Source organism: Taeniopygia guttata, chromosome 25, assembly GCF_048771995.1.
Source record: "Taeniopygia guttata chromosome 25, bTaeGut7.mat, whole genome shotgun sequence".
Taxonomy (NCBI): Eukaryota; Metazoa; Chordata; class Aves; order Passeriformes; family Estrildidae; genus Taeniopygia; species Taeniopygia guttata.
The window spans coordinates 5,370,684-5,387,023 of record NC_133050.1 but is presented as its reverse complement, the minus strand read 5'-3'; the positions used below and the strand labels follow the sequence as shown (position 1 = coordinate 5,387,023).

General features: G+C 47.4%; 1 protein-coding gene across 2 annotated transcripts in view; it reads right to left on the bottom strand.

Annotated features, from left to right (window-relative positions):
- Positions 1-16,340, bottom strand: part of SMG5 (SMG5 nonsense mediated mRNA decay factor) — a 29,790-nt gene that overhangs the window by 9,033 nt on the left and 4,417 nt on the right. The window contains exons 2-13 of one of the 2 annotated variants that reach the window (XM_012570847.5): positions 15,209-15,307; positions 14,479-14,602; positions 13,715-13,871; positions 10,747-10,836; positions 9,349-9,438; positions 8,318-8,396; positions 7,621-7,746; positions 7,116-7,184; positions 5,027-5,235; positions 4,768-4,905; positions 3,050-3,751; positions 8-177 (exon numbers count right to left, since the gene is read on the bottom strand). In XM_012570847.5, coding sequence (XP_012426301.5) covers positions 8-177; positions 3,050-3,751; positions 4,768-4,905; positions 5,027-5,235; positions 7,116-7,184; positions 7,621-7,746; positions 8,318-8,396; positions 9,349-9,438; positions 10,747-10,836; positions 13,715-13,871; positions 14,479-14,602; positions 15,209-15,307 — 2,053 coding nt within the window. Of the gene's footprint in view, positions 1-7; positions 178-3,049; positions 3,752-4,767; positions 4,906-5,026; positions 5,236-7,115; positions 7,185-7,620; positions 7,747-8,317; positions 8,397-9,348; positions 9,439-10,746; positions 10,837-13,714; positions 13,872-14,474; positions 14,603-15,208; positions 15,308-16,340 lie in introns of those variants that run through there. The other variant, XM_072918379.1, reaches the window with a different exon arrangement.

Below are 16,340 nucleotides of genomic sequence, written 5' to 3'. Positions count from 1 at the left end.
TCCCCACCTGAGCACACATAATGATGAGGTCTGTGTTTGTCCTCAGCCAGTCCAGGAACACCTTGACAGTAAGCAGCAGCCCTTCATTGGTCACAATCTCCAACTTCTCCTGAAGGGATCGCTCATTTCTGCAGGATTTGTTACTTGAAATGCTTTCTTCTGAGTCAGACACATCATCTGGAAAACAAAGGCAAGCACAAGATGGCAGCTGCTAAACCCCCTGAGATGCCAAGCCCTGCTGGTATCAGAACAGAACTGGGCTGGCAATAGCAGAGTTGAAATACTAGGTGCCTCCACACATCCTCACAAAAGCAGTCTCTGTCCCCTGTGCTGTTACTAGAGTGTATCACCCCTGCATTTCCTTCCTCCTTGGGATAAGAGGGTTAAAATCTCCCTGTGAAGGTTTGACCAATGCCTAACCTCTGCAGCAGCCTCCACGCTGACAGAGTGGGGCAGCACGAGGACCAGAGCAGCTCCTGCAGGGAACTAAGCCCTGAGGCCAACATGCTCCCAGCTTGGAGCCTGGCAAGAGCAGGAAATGGCAGGGCTGTCCTGTGACTCAGAGAATTTTAAATATTGAACATATTCTTTGCACTCTTCTACCTCTCCAGAGCTGAGGATCTCAAAGGCATTGCCAGTGGAATCTCGTGTGACACAAGTGACCTGAGGTCAGGGTGGGAATCACCCACACGTTTTACAGACCCTCATTTCCAGTGCTACCATTGCTTCCTATGAGCATTCCACAAACCCTTGGAATCACAAGGAGTGATTTATTCAGAGCCCACCACTGACAGTGTTACACCATGAAAAAGCAGTTTGGATACAGCACAAATGAGGAGAACCCAAAGCTAAAAAGTACACTGTGAACTCATTCCATCTCTCGTTTTCTACACCTGTAAAGGTATTGTGGCCACACATTCCTGGAGCTGCAACAGCGAGATAACCACTGAGGGAAAGGTTAAACAGACCAAAGCCATTTGTTTCTTCCTTTAACACCCATTTCTTTGATGTGGCCATGGAGCAGTGCCATGAGCCAGTCAACACTAACATGATCTAATACTGTGCCTTCAAATGCTGGCCCAGGCAAAGCCTGAATCTTGCCAGTGCTGTAACCAGCTGGATTTGGCAGCACGATGTAGAATGTTTCCTTGCTCCAGGGAAGCTGGGAGGAATGAAAAACAAGACTGAACAGGCCCAAGTAGTTTTATGTGAAACACAAACAATTCCCTGCAGTTTGTCAGCTCTCCCTTTCCAGCTGTTTTTGCCCAGAACATCACTCAGCTGTGTAAGCTGAGTGGTAAAGGAGACACAGCAGCTCCACCTGCTGTGCAGCTCCCAGGAGTTCAGCATGCAACAGTCAGTGAAGCACATCTGGGGGGTCACAGAGAGGCCCTCAACACCTCTCACATGCACCTGAGTCACATCATCCACACAAACTTCTACACGAGCATTGGGCTGATAATCTGTCATCTCATGGAAAACTTCCTGTCCCTCATCTGCCCTGACACCAGAAGCAATACTAAGTGTCTGATTAGATATTTCACAAAGGGAAAAGGGAAGATGCAATTTTTAATACCTGCTGGAATCATCCTCTGGAGCCAAAATGGCTTCACTATAGCAAATTGTGCCTGAAAAATTCATTGGCCTTCTACAATGGGGTTACAGCAGTGGAGGATGAGGGAAGAGCAACCGACCTCATCCACCTGGGTTTGTGCAGAGCATTTGACACTGTCCTGCACAACATTCTTGTTTCTTAACTGGACAGACATGGATTTGATGGATAGACCACTTAGTTGATGACAACTTGGCTGGATAGTCATGGTTAAAGAGCTGCAGCCAACAGCTCAATGTCCAAGTGGAGACCAGTGACAAGGGGCATCCTCAGGGGCTGGGACCAGCACTTTTTACCACCTTTGCTGGTGTCAGACACTGAGATCAAGTGCACCCTCAGCCAGCTCGCTGACAACACTGAGTTGTGTGGTGGGGTCACACACTGGAGGGAAGGGATGGCACCAGAGGAACCTGGACAGGCTGGAAAGTTGGGCCTGTGTCAGCCCCAGAAGGAATAGCAAAGGCAAGGAGAAATGTTGCACCTGTATTGAGGCACCCCCAAGCACAAACGCAGGCTGGGAGAGAATGGATGGAGAGCAGCCCTGAGAAGGATCATGGGGATGGGTTGATGGCTCAGCACGCCTTGGCAACGTGCACTGGGGGCCCAGCAAGCCAACACTGTCCTGGGCTTGTCCCCAACAGCGTGGGCAGCGTGTGAAGGGGAAATTCTGCCCCTCTGCTCTGCTGAGACCCTTCCCTGCAGAGCTGCCTCCAGCTCTGGGTCCCCAGCACTGGGAGGACGAGGAGCTGCTGGAGTGAGTCCAGAGGAGGCCACAGAGATGATCCAGGGGCTGCAGCCCCTCTGCTCTGGAGACAGGCTGGGAGAGCTGGGGGTGTTCAGCTTAGAGAAGTAAAGGCTCCAGGGAGACTTCAGAGCTCCTTCCACTGCCTAAAGGGGCTCCAGAAGGGTGAGGGACTTTCACAAGGTCCTGGATGGGACAAAGGGGAATGGTTTTAAACTGAAGGAAGGCAAATTTAAATGTGGTATTAGGAAGCAATTGCTCCCTGGGAGGGTGGTGAAGCTCTGGCACAGGTTGCCAAGAGCAGCTGTGGCTGCCCCATCCCTGAAGTGTTTAAGGTCAGGTTGGAGCAACCTAGTGCAAGAGTGCATGAAATGACATGGGCTTTAAAGTTCCTTCCAAACAAACTAGCCTGTGAGCCCGTGATTATCACAGCTGCTCAGCATTTAGTCTGAAGAACAGTAGTTGCTCTGGTAACCCTGGTTGGCTCAGTGCACATACTCCTGCATGCTGGGCAATGTAAAAGTAAAGCTCCTCTGTCAGCAAATCTCCAACCCAAGGCCTGCCCACTACTTGGGCAACCTGCTCCTCCAAATCTAACCAAAGGAGAGCTAGCACCAAGGGAAATGGTGACTTTAGCAAACAGACTGCTATAGTTTGCAGTTTTCTACACATAATTGCAATAACAAGGCCCTTACCTTGCTCTGCCAAGCTGGGCTTCTCCAGATCTCCATTGACACATGGCTTGCTCTCTATCCCACCCTTCAAGGCAGGTGGTTCACTGCTGGGTTTCAGGAGGATGTTGCTGAACGTGGGAGCCAAGCGAAAGCAGCGTTTGGTCTGGAACAGCTGGGTGGACATGGCCTGGAGATTACTGGCTATGCTTGCATCATTAGTGCTCAGGGAAGCTGGCCCATTGACTGCTGGATCTACAGCTTCAGTTTTGGAGATGCTTGGGCTCTTGGAGTCCCTCAGCCCACTGCTATCCACACAGTTTTTTAGGGCCTCTTTGGGCCCACTTTTGCCTTGGCTGCTTCCTTCCTCACCCGGTTCATCCTCCATGTCCTCCAAGTCAGACCGAGATTCTTGGCTGTTCATGTCGGAGTCTGTCTCCACATCAAAAGCAGCTTCTGCTTCCTCATCACTCTTGTCTGAACCACTCTCTGAGCCATCACTGCCCTTGATGGAGCTCTGGCTGGAGTCAGAGTCAAAGCCCTCACTCAGGTCGCTCTCATCCACCTTCTGGGGGTGGCGGCGGCGGCGCAGGCAGGACAGACGAGAGTACTTCTTGCTTTTCTTGCAGTCGTTCTTCCGCTGCTCCTCGCTGGGCTGATGATTGGCCAGCTCAGCTTCAGCTTCCTTCTCAATTGAGTTCACAGCCTCCCGTGGCTCCTGCTCATCTGCATTTACAGGGAGAATGTAAGTTAAAGTTACAGTGTGTTCCTCAGGCTGCTGCTGGCCAGCTCTGGATCCAGAAAACCAGAGCTGCAAACTTCAGCCATCACTTCCATCGGTATCTTCCACCCCCAGAAGAAAGATTCACTTTCTCAAAGCACCTGTGAAGCCAGGATTCCTACTGCCCAAGCTGGGCTACTCTGCTACCAGGCAGCCTCAGTGCTCAAGGCTGCTAAACCAGAATAGAACACAGCTGAATTCTAATTCTCCTCCCCAGCTTTCTACAGTCAGAGCTGAGTGACCCACTGAGCAGAGCAGGGACATGTGTTCTGTAACTACACTGTCCTGACCCAATCTCTTTCTTGACCAACATGCATGGAACCTTTCTAGCAGCCCTGGATCACTGTGACAGCTTCAAAACCTGCAGAGGAGGGGTCGTTCATTGCTGCTTTTACCAGAAACTCCCTCACCCTGCATTCAGTGAGGTATTGCCAATGGACTGTTTCTAGGGAAAAGGTTTAGTAGTTTTAGTCACTGCTCAAAAAATCCCCCAGCAATTCAAGAGTCACCCTTGCCTGAGCAGAACTGAGGTATGCTGAGAGGGCCTGTCGCCTTCAGCCCCACTCTGCCCCTTCTGCCTCACTCAGCCCAGGTGTTTTACCTGAGATCATCTCCTCAAGGAGGAGGAGAGCAGCCAGTAAACAACAGCAAACAGAGACAGAGAATAAAATCTCAGATTGGGATAAACAGATGATGAATGAGCTTCCAAGAGATACAGAAACCAATCTCCTTATAAAGCAACATGTCCATCCTGCAGTGATTCAGATACTCAGAAAGAGCATACAAGAAGAGACAACTCAGCACATCAACCATCTTGGGGATTCCAGACCAGAAGTAAAAGATCAATAACACCTCTGCACTACAAAACCCATGCCCAGGGGAGAAAGGGCAGACAGGGGAAAGACAGCCCTGTAGGCAGGTGACCTGGGGGACCCAGGTGCTGCTGTCTCTGTTCTCTTACCTGTGCCATCACTCTGAAAGGCTGGGACAGGATTTTCCCCTTCTTCTAGCTCAGCCTGGAGGCGAATATTGACATGATTTATCAGGTGAGAGAAGAGAGCCAGTGTGAAGGCAATGGCTGCACTGTACTGCTTGGAACCTGCAAGCAGACAGCACAGTGAGATGGAGGAGGTGAGCACTACACCAGTGCAGACAGCATCTCCAGCCTAACTGTGCTGCTGGGTGCTCACCACGAAATTTCCACACAAAGCACTGGTTACCTGCCCTCTTGAGGCTGTGAACGCTCATAAGGCAGATGATCACCATGCGAAAGATCAGGAGATCAGGAAGGAAGGAGTAGCCACTCTCATACTCTTCTTCATCTTCACTGGTTGAGCTCAGGTTAGGAGGAGAGGGCAGGTAGAACAAGCACAGGTTGAAATCCTCCAGCACAGACTGGCAGAGAGATGTCAGCTCAGAATCCAAAGAGCTTAAAAAGAGTGAAAAATAATTAAGAATTATTAACTCAAGACTTATGCTCCTGGCATGTCTGCTCAGAAACTGAAACAAAACTGGCAGTCCGGCTGGCCTTTAGCACTAGGCAGGATGAAGCACCAGGGAATATACTGCAGGCAACAACAGCTACAGGAAGTGACATTAATCAGATTATGTTTTCCTCTTTAAAGCTGCTTAACTAAAGACAAACAATACTTAGAGATGGGTCACCAAAAACCAGATTAATTTTCCCCTGGGAGCTCAGCAGTGGCCATTAAGATACAAGAGGCACTTAAATGCTAATGGGAGCAAAAGTTCTAGATGCACTGCTCAGTGAAAAGTATTACACTGTCACACACATGGGACTCAGATTTTCCTCCTCCTATGTCTCTCCTGCAGCCCAGAATATTCCAAAATCCTCCACAGCTGTTCAGTCCTTCAAAGGAAGCCATGAGATAATTCAATGGACTGTAGGAGCCTCCTAGTTACAAAACAGACTTATTTGTGAAATTTCCAGCAAATCCTTTTCAGGGGAAACTGTGCATGGGAAATTAAGGTAATTCCCGAACTTCCTATATTCTAAATACACGTTAAGTGGATATTAGAGGAGCCTTGTAGCTCCACCTCAGTACAAGGCAGTATTGGAAAGCCAATCCCATACTGGGCTGCATGAACAAGGGCAGAGCCAGCAGGTTGAGGACGTGTTCTCCTCCTCCATGCACTCACAAGGTGGCATCTGGAGCACTGTATCTGGTCTTTGGGTCCACAGGACAAAGAAACCACCAAACAAAAACACACTGCCAAACTGGATTTAGTCCAGCAGAGGAACAGAGAACATGATGTATGAGAAGAGGCAAAGAGAATCAAGTTTGTTCAGCCTGAAAGACAGAAGGCATGCAGGGTGTCTTCTGTTTCCAGATGCCAAACAGGTGATAACAGAGGACTGAATAAGACTCTCCTTAATGGTGCACAGCAAAAAGAAGAGAGATTATGGGTACACACTACAGAAAAGAAAAAAGAGATTAGACGCAAGGAGAAAAAAATTCTATGGTGAAGGTGGTCAAACACTGGAAAGGGGACCAGAAAGTGTGGGATCCAGTGTGGGATTTCTGTCCTTGGATCCAGTCAAAACTCAGTGAGATGAGACTCTGAGCAAGCTCATCCAACTTCACATCTGCATCTACTTCCACACTGAACACTACTTTGGGGAAGTACCAGACTCCCAAAAGGTCCCTTCCAACCTAAACCATTCCACAATAAATTTAACTGTAGTTTGTATCTAAGCCCTTTAAAACACCTGTTCTGTTTCAAGCAGTAAGAGGCTTATTTAAAATCACCTGAAAACCTCCCAGCAGAGACAGAGAAAATCCAATAAAAAATCTAGAAGCCCAAAATCACACAGCTATACAAAGCTTCCCATTTATTCCAACACAATCAGGTTTTGGTGTTTTGTTGAACAAGGTGTTTGGTTACAGACCTCTAAGTGCAGGAACAGCCCCACACATGTGTAGACAGCAACTCTTTGCTGTCCCATCAGCCTGAGTACAGGGCTTGCCAGGAAAAAGCATCTGCTGACTGCATGGGGTAAGCAAACACCAAAGGCACAGCACAGAGGCAGATGCAAGGCCCAGGAGCTCAGCACGCACTCAGGCTGGCTTGATTTAGACAAGTCACCAAGTATTTAACTCTTTGGTATTTCGGCCTCCCCTGGAAACACAATCTTCATGCTCCATGCAAGGACAGTCCAAAGTCTTGGGCCTTTTGGCAAAAAGCCTCAGCACAGGCACTGTTGTCTTACAGGAAACCATCCCTTCCAATTCTGAGTGCCTGCTACTGTCAGTTGTCAATAGAAGATACAATCTACCATAACCTTACCTGCTCTTTGGCTGCAAAAGACTCTGCAGGTACATGAAGCTCACCAGCAACCTCTTAATGTCTTTTCCTCTAAAAAGATGGAGGAGAAAACACTGTAAAGCAGGTGCTCTATCACAGACATGGCACCTGACAGAGCTCTATTAACAGGTAAATCAGGTCTCATTCTGATGAAACTGGAGAGAAACAAGAAAGTTTATACACTGCCAACTTTCACCAATATGCCCCAACCCTCATAAATAGCACCCAGCTCCAGAGATGAGTGAGAAAAATCTCTCAATGCAAACTCTACACCTGGCCAGCATTTAGCTTTTCTCCTGAAATTATGACCCAAGACAGCAAGATTGGGATCTAGAGTGGGGCTCTCAAAATTTGGCAACAGACGCCGTGCTGAAATGGCCCATCTAACAGCTCCACTTCCCACAAAGACATTACTCTCAACCCAGAGGATACACTAGTGGCACTGCAAACTCTCAGCCTGCACCTCTCCTTTTCTTTCCCTTCTTACCGTTTCTTGCTTGGAGACAGCTTCCTGGTTTCACATTTCTTCAGCTGATGATACATCTTGGCTGCTTTGTCATACAGCCGCTTCAGGTTCCCATAGGCACCTTCGAAGGACACTTCAGACTGGATGCTAAAGCACCGAAACAGGACACAGCCAAAGTTACTTCTCCACAAGGCTGCTCATACTTTAGGGCTTTAACTCACTAGCAAGTAATTCAGGCATTGAGGCATGAGGACAGGTACCCAGTGCTGCTGTCTGAACATGCTGGGCACTAAACTCCCACCAATGCTGGGAATTGCACCTCAGTTGCCTCACAGCTTCCGCCTGCCCTGCTTAACACATATTCTCAAATCAGTGCCTTCAAGCCAGGAATTCCACCCAGCTCACACCACAGGGTGCCTCCCTCAGCACCTCCAACCCACTTCCAGCCTGGCTCTCCAGCTCACACAGGGAGCTTGGGCAAAGCCCTCCAGGTACAGCCCTGCACGGGTAGCACAATGGTTTGGTTTGGTTTGACCGAGGCTCACTCTCATTATTACCAGTCCTACTCAAGGGCAAACCAAACTCACCTCTTTCCCTTCTCCTAAAATTCATTTGCCAAAAACAGTGCCAAGTTCAAAGTAAGGAGAAGAGGATCTGGCACCCACAGCAGCAGTGCAAGGCTTCCCTGCTCAGGACATGCAGATCTGCAAGAACTCACCAGCGTAAGTAGCAGTAGGTCGCTTCCACATTGTAGTATTTGCTCCCTGCCAATGTCCCCAGTTGGTTGAAGGGCATTCCTGTCAGGAAGGAAAGGGGTAAAGGAATTTACTTGGAATTCTCCAATGGCCCTGGCTAGAAAGGAGATCTTTTCCCTTTCACTACATTTCCACAGAGGAGGGAAGCCAGAAGACACAAAGAGTAGTAAAGCTGTAGTACAAAGGTCTGGACTTCCACCATGCAGGGTCTGTTTTCCATTTTACAGAGCTTTTAGATCCTCCCCGCCTTGTGCCAGTTATCTATGTAAGACAGAAGAGCAAACAACACCTCCTCCTTTGTATTAAGAGTGGTGTGGCCTTGACTCCATATTCCCTGACAGAGACATCATCTTATCAGCACCTGAGAGTTCTACTGCAGCTCCTGTAGTGCAGAAACTTCTGCCACTTTTATTTGGGACCAGCCTTTCAAATAGTGGGAACTCTGCAAATACATCATGTAGAGAACATCTGGCTGGAATCACACACTTTAAGGTATGACACGCCCTGTACTCCAGCACTGATGTGTTCCCAGAAGGAGGCACTTCTGAAGGAGGAAGCAGCACATGAGATGTTTTTTTTTCATGGATAAAAGGGGAAGGTGACTGATAATGCTCTGCTCCTGGCAATGGAGAGCTGGATCTGTGCTTAGCCCAGAGGTACAGCATCACCACAGTCAGGGAAGTCTGAGCTTCTCAGAGGTTCTCAGATGAGTACAGTGAGGTCACCGGTAAAGAGCACCCTGGCTTTAGCTCCTCTGTTTGGTTTGCCAGCAAAAGAAAAATCACCTGAAAACCTCCCAGCAGAGACAGAGAAAATCCAATTAAAAAAATCTAAAAGCCCAACAAAAGAAGTTCTCGAAGGAAGCAACTTTAACCAGAGGATAAAAGCAGTCCTCTCTCAGCTGCAGGATATAAACCTAACCAGTGTAGCATTACATTGTTCTTATATCGCAGCAATATTATTTTAACATATAAATTCATGGTAAGTCACTCACCAACTTGTGGTGCAACAGAAAGGGCTTGATAGTAAAATCGCTCAGCCAGCAGCTCTGTGTCCACACCTGCCAGCTCATTCTGATAGCGAGCTGAAAGGAAACCACACACCATGCATCACAAACCCAAAGGCAGCATCTGCTGCAGAGCAGCAGTTTCCCTATTAAAAATACCACTAAACTTGAAATACTGGCCAAGTCAACAAATCCACCACAGAACTGCTCTTGGCAAACACTGAAACACACAGGGTTTGCCAGGCTTGTCTGAAACACTTTTCTTTCACCTGCTCACACCACACACCACAACTCCTGCCCTTTCCAGCCAAGGGCAGAGCCTACCACACTTGCAGCATCACATGAACAAAAGGAAAACGTTCTTCTGCTCCATGTGTTAAGTGCTGATTCATCTATTCCTGAAGTAGCTCAGAGTTGTGTTCCAACCTGAGCTGGAACAGCTCAGGTTGTACCTGTACCTCAGACTATATTCTTGTACAGCAGGGTGTGAAATAAAGTCGGCTGATTTAATAAAATACCTGTGGCTAGACTGAACTTTATTCATTTATTTTCTCCCTCGCCCTTTTTTTTCTTTTTTTTTTTTGACAAACGTAGGCATTTTGGAAACCTTAGGTGACAGCACTGTGAGAAGGTGAGCACATTTCTCTCCCACCACTCAGGTAAGTCATTCCTACTACCCCCTCAAGACATTTATTTGCAATGCCATTCTTAGGCTGATTCATATGCAACACTAATGCCAAAAAGCTTTCACCAGCTTGGAAGCTGCAGCATCAGACATGTGTACCTGCACCACACTTCCAAGAGCTGCTTTCCACACAGCGGTTTTCCCCCTGCCTTTACTCCCACATGCTCACAATCAAGAAGCTGACACACTTACCACACACTCAGGAGGTCGTGACTGTGGGACAGTCATGCCTGCTATAAAAAGGATGCCACACAGCCAAGCACAATGACACTGGGGCTTTGCAGTGGCAACACTCTGGACTGATGCAATATTGCCTAAATCTGATTTTCAGTCCCACTGGTGCTGATGGAAGTGGCTTTGTAAGTCACAACTAAGCAGTGTGAACTGAACTCACTTTAATCCCTCGTACTGTCAAAACAACGTAAATAAAAACAAAGGGTCCCACTCTCACAGCCATGGCCACAGCTGCTTAGCAGCAGCAAATTCCTCATCTACCTGACCAAATACAAAGCTCCTGCAACTTGTAGCCATTCAGCCATGAGGATTTCAGCTTATCCCAGTCTGTGACAAAAGTGTCAGAGGGAAACAGAACGTGCAAGTAACCTTGGCTGGTGACCAACAGCGACAGCCTCACTGGGTGGGGACAGGCAGCATCTTTTTGCCATTTTAAAGGCTGCCCTGAGAGGCAATGCTGTCCTTACCTAGATCTCCCAGATAAACCAGACATCGGTGACAGGCCATCTGTGCCCACTCCATCTCCTTCTCTGACGCAGACACGGGTTTCTTGCAGCCTACGAGCAAACACACAATCACTCAGAGCACTGGTAGAGGCTGCTGAGAAGACACCCAAGCCACCCATGTCTCTGCCCAAGACACCCAAATCAAATCCTCCATGGTCACACCTCACTGCCAGCTGCGCCATCTTGTAGAGCAGCACTGGGTCACTCTTTGTCAAAATGCGGAAAATAAATGCAGAAAAATGTGGAAAATTGCTCAAAATGTGGAAAATAAATGCAGAAAAATACTTCCAGACTCTGCTGTTCATCCACTCCCCCCTGGATTCTCTCGTGATGGGGCAGTGTATGTCACTGCACCATCACCAGTCACTGAAATAAATGACTGTCACCATGTCTGTAAGGTCTGCCACAAAGACCTGGCTCCATCTGCTGTCCCGTGACAGGACAAAGGCCAATTCCTGTCTATATGATGGTGTGGTCACATTAACACAGCACTGAACACAAGTAATACAGCTGATCTCATTAGCATGGCCAATGAGGCTTTTATGGGAGCAGGACCACACCCCTGGAAGCCAGAACAAACTCTGAGCACTGGCTCTGGACACCAACACACAATGGGGACAGACCCTCTCCAACACTGAACACAGAAACAAACTCAATTATCTCAGGACCAAGATGGAGACTTAGGACTGACCAGCCAAAAAGTGAAGAAATCAAACAAGCAAAATCTAGGACAGAAATCTGTGCTGTGGGCAGGGCAGCCAGAGTCAGTTAGGGAGAACTGCCTCTGGACAACAATGCCTTTGCAGTGGGTTCAGAAGGGCAATTGAGCTGCTGATAGGGCTGAAGGCACAGCCTGGGAAGAGAGGCCACAGACTTCAGGCTTGTCCAAGCTGGAGAAGAGGAGGCTGGGGGATACCTCACTGCTCTCTGCAGCTTCCTAAGGAGGGGAAGGTGCCGGTCTCCTTGGCATCCAGGGATAGGACACATGGAAATGGTTCAAAGATGCATCAAAGAAGGTTTAGATTGGACATGAGGAAGCCTCTCCTTACCAGACAGTGGTCACATGGAATGGGTTTCCTAGAGAGCTGGTCAATGCCCCAGACCCATCAGTGTTTAAGAGGCATTTGGACAATGTCCTTGACAATACGTTTCAACTTCTGGTCAGCCCCGAGTTGCTCAGGCAGTTGGACTGGACAATGAGAGGTCCCTTCCCACTGAAATAATCTTGTCTATTCTATACTAAACTTATAATAAAAGAGCAATTCAGGCAGTGAAAAGTGTCAAGAGCAACAGAGGAAGGCTGCAGCCAGCTGATCTGAACTAACTGAAGTCATCACATGTGACTCAGTTCCTGGGCAGAGCCCAACCAGAGACCAGGAGGGCAAAGGCTGCTGCAAGTCCCCTCCAGAGAGCACCCGCTGCTGCTGGCACCAGGCTGGCCTCAGTCCTCCTGCTGCCAAGGACTCACACCTGATGGAAGAGGAAGTTCCCTCAAGCAGGAATCCCAAAGAAGATTTTGAAGACTGACCCATTCTGCACTCTGCTTCCCTCCAGACTGAGGCTAAAAGGGTGGAGATGAAATCTGGAGGCTGCAGTGACCGGTGAGGAGCTATTCCCACTTACCAAGACGCATTGTACAAGCCACACTGTACAAATACACAGCCTTCAATCTGTCACCACATACACTGTTGGACTCACCCTCCCTCTTTTTGCTCTGAATCCTCTTGCTCCCATTCACATAACCACAAAGCTGTGCCCACCTCCATCTGTGGTTCATACGAGATCCTTTCAGATCCATCTTTTCTGGATAGGCAAAAGTTACTTCTCTACTCTTCAGTGTGCTCACCTGCAGCATCTTTTTAAATGAAGAGCCCAAACACAGCAAGAAACCTGAACAAGGGGAGCCCTTCATATGCAATCACCCCTCAGGGTATACACCCACCTGGAATGTGCGTATTGAGGATTTATTAATTCTGCAGTACTGAGATAGATTTCTAAAAGCAACACTTGCCAAGAACATCTGCCTTTTAAGCCAGTATTTTGAAGCCAATAGTGATACCACCATCTCCCAGAACTAAGAGGAGGATCCCACCAAGTAAAACCTTCTTTTGCTGAAGACACACTAACTTCCCTTAGCCAGGTGCTGCTGCCCTGTCCCCTGCCAACTTTAAGCACACCAGTTAAACCTTTGCTAAGGCAGCTCACAAAAAAGGCTCCATTTCTCACCTGGACTCCCTCCACAACAGAAACATGTACCCTGAGGGCACTGAGTACAACCCTAGGCAAAGGAGAACAGACCATACAAGACAATCTAGGATGTGAATGCACAGGCAGTCTTGAGCTGTTTCAGGACTATAAATACTCTTATTCTTCCTCCTCTAACAGGTACAATAGCTCAGACTTCCCTGCACCTAAGGCCATGCAGAGGTCACACAGGCCAGCTAACATGAACTACCAGGCCTTCCTGTGTTCTCAGTCCAAGATTCAAAAGCCACACAGTAAAAAGAGCACAGACAGAAGAAACACCAAAAGGAGGAAGAGTCTTACATCTAGCGAACAGGATGTACTGACAGAAATCTGTTGATTTCAAGAACCTAACCCCCTGTTTGTCTGCTTTAACTAAGCTTTTAAAAACATTCTATACAGCCAGCAGTACTCTTCAGTTTTCCATAAAAACCTGCCATCACCAGACACTTTTACTAAAGAATTTTCTCACATTGTTTCCTTTCTATTAGAAACCCTTCTTTCTTCCCTAATTTAGTATTATTTAAAAGAAAAAGTGCCACAGAAAAGAAAGCAGGACAGTCTGTTCTAAACAGAGACCTTGCTAATCAGGGAAAAAAAAAAAAATTATCTTGAATGCTGTGAAGAGGAAGTCACCTGTGGGGGATTCAGCCTTGCCCATGAACCAAACACCTTGAGCACAAACCTATGAGAGGGTCTGTCACGTGTGTCCAGTCGATGCAGCACTGCAGCTCCAGCTGGTAATGGGACTGGATGTAGAGCAGGAGGTGCTGGTAGAAGCCGATGCCAGCCACCAGGTGAGTCCGGTACGCGCACTCCAGGGTGCTGCGGCTGTGGATGTGCTAGGAGAAGGAAAAGGAGCATGTTAATGTAGCTCGGGGCACACTTTAGGCTTAGCTCTACTGAGTGTGAAGCAAGACACTCAGCTCTAATTGGTTTTGTACAGCTCTGTACCTCCTCCTCCTCAACCGTGTTCCCCCTAGCAGTATTTACTAAGGGTCAACATCAAGGAGAAATAATTGTAAAAACAAATAAATAAAATCAAAGTATTTGTTTAGAGCACCTTAAATGCACTCAGACCCCTGGAAAGCCAGGAGAGGTCATACCATCAAAGAGCACTGAGGATCTTCCAGTGATCAACTTTTGTAAAAGCAATCAGCACTGATAAAGACTCTTAAAACAATCACTCTGCCTGGAGAGATCTGTCTTAGGAAAAGGGGAACAGAAAAAATAAGCAAATTCTGTTGAAATGCCCTCTGCAATGGCAGGTTAGTGCTTAACTGCTCACTGCCAGACAAAGGCACAAGGCAGCTCCGTAGGAATTTGAGAGTGCCCAGCTCCTCACTCTGGGCTCAGATCACAGCTTCTCCAAGCAAATGAAGCTTTAAACTTTTGCCTCATCCACTGCACAGCTAGAGACCTTCTCATGCCAGAGCCATAGATACCTGCCTTTTTATTTGTTTTAATGAGCTGGATAACTTCATAGTAAACCTTTCTCCAGAGCAGTTCTTCTGCTTTTCTTCCATAATCCACTGGATGCAGGAACATCAGCTTCACGCACAGCTCCCGCAGCCTGGGACAGAGAGCAGAGCATTCTCAGTGAGCCCCTGCAGCCTCAAACACAGCTGCCACTACAGAAGCACAGAAGAGGAAAATCTGAATCCATTACAATGGCTGAGACAGGCCATCTGGTGATGGTACAGCCTGGATCACTCCCACACAAGAGCACCAGGAAAAGCCACATACTTCAACCAGTGCCCTCTGGGCTCAGCTGGCCATCAGTGTGACTTCCTGAAGTGCAGTAATGACAAGAATTGGCTTGTCAGCTTAAAAAATTAGTAAGAATCATCATCCTTGCTCAGCAATCCCTACCCCTGATAAAAGATTTTACACACATGTAAGAAATTTCTGCCCCCCCCCGTTTTTATTACTAGGAAACAATTGGCCAACACAAAGACAATTTATTTCTATCAATGACATCCAGGAAAGCCATGGACTGCACTGCTCAAATACAGGTCTGGATTCCAGTTTCTGCTTCCAAAACCTAGAAGGATCCCAGGTTAACAGGTGCACTACAAACCAAATAAACATTAAAACTGCAGATTCAACAGCTCCACGTGTTGCTTCACACGGATTTTCCCCAGCCAAACACAAAACACAAGCATGCTGCCCAACTTACTTGTTCCTCAAGCTGATGTTCTCCGGCTTGAACACATCCTGATAAGCTGCCTTATTGCCAAGGATGAGATCCAGCCGGTGCACAGCCTCAACCACTGCCCTGCATGAGAGCACAGAGTCAAGAGTTTCAGCAGAGAAGGTCACCTGGGATCACTGCAGATCCGAGGTGTCTGCAAAGAACCACACTGGCCTATTTAGTTCCACTGTCAGCACACTGCCCTGTATCACACCACAGTCACTGATCTTCTTTTTGCTAGTTGAACAAAGTTATGGAACACAATAAAAAGCAGACTTACACACATTATAGGCATTTTTCTGCAGAACAGTGGTTTAATCACCACTTACTGCTGCCTCTCTGATAAAATATGTCAATTATTTCTACAGCTGCAAAATCAGAAATGTCTCTGGACATGTTGGCAACCTCAGCAATAACATCTGCTATACCTACGCTCAGATTAATTTAAATGTCTTCAACTCTGTGATTTAAAAAAATTGACTGAATTCCAAAAACTACTATTTTGATAGGTTAAGTTTTAATAGTGCAAGAATCAAACCTCAACCAATTCCTGTTTTCTTACCAATCTGCCTATGAAAGAAGGCAATGTAAGTTTCTCATTTGCCAAAACTTCCCCTTCTTTGTTACAGGGACTCACTGGTTGAACCCCTAAAGTTTCCTCAGTGACAGGTAACAGATATTCAAACCCACCCTAAAAGAGGAAATTTGTTCCAAGGTTTTCTCCCCCAAAAGGCAGAGTGAGCAACCTCCAAACCTCTGAGCCATGCAAAAAAGTACTTTAGTGAATCATTGCCCAAGACCCTCCTCCTGGAGGAAGAATCCCACACTGTGTGTAAATCTCAAGCACTCAGAAGTTCGTAGATGTGAACAAATCACACCACAATTCTGAGCACTGCAATAAAACAAACCTAGGGACTTTCAGCACCATTAGTGCCAAACCTCCTGCACTGATGGTGGACAAACAGAGCACAGGGCACCCCCAAACCAACGCCTCCAGTCCCACGTTCTGGGAGGCTGAAACCACCACCACTTCCTTGAAAACTAAATATGTTACTGCAAAGTAACCGACAGTTTCCTATGCCAGCACCTTCCCAGCAAAGCAAATCTCTCTTCACAA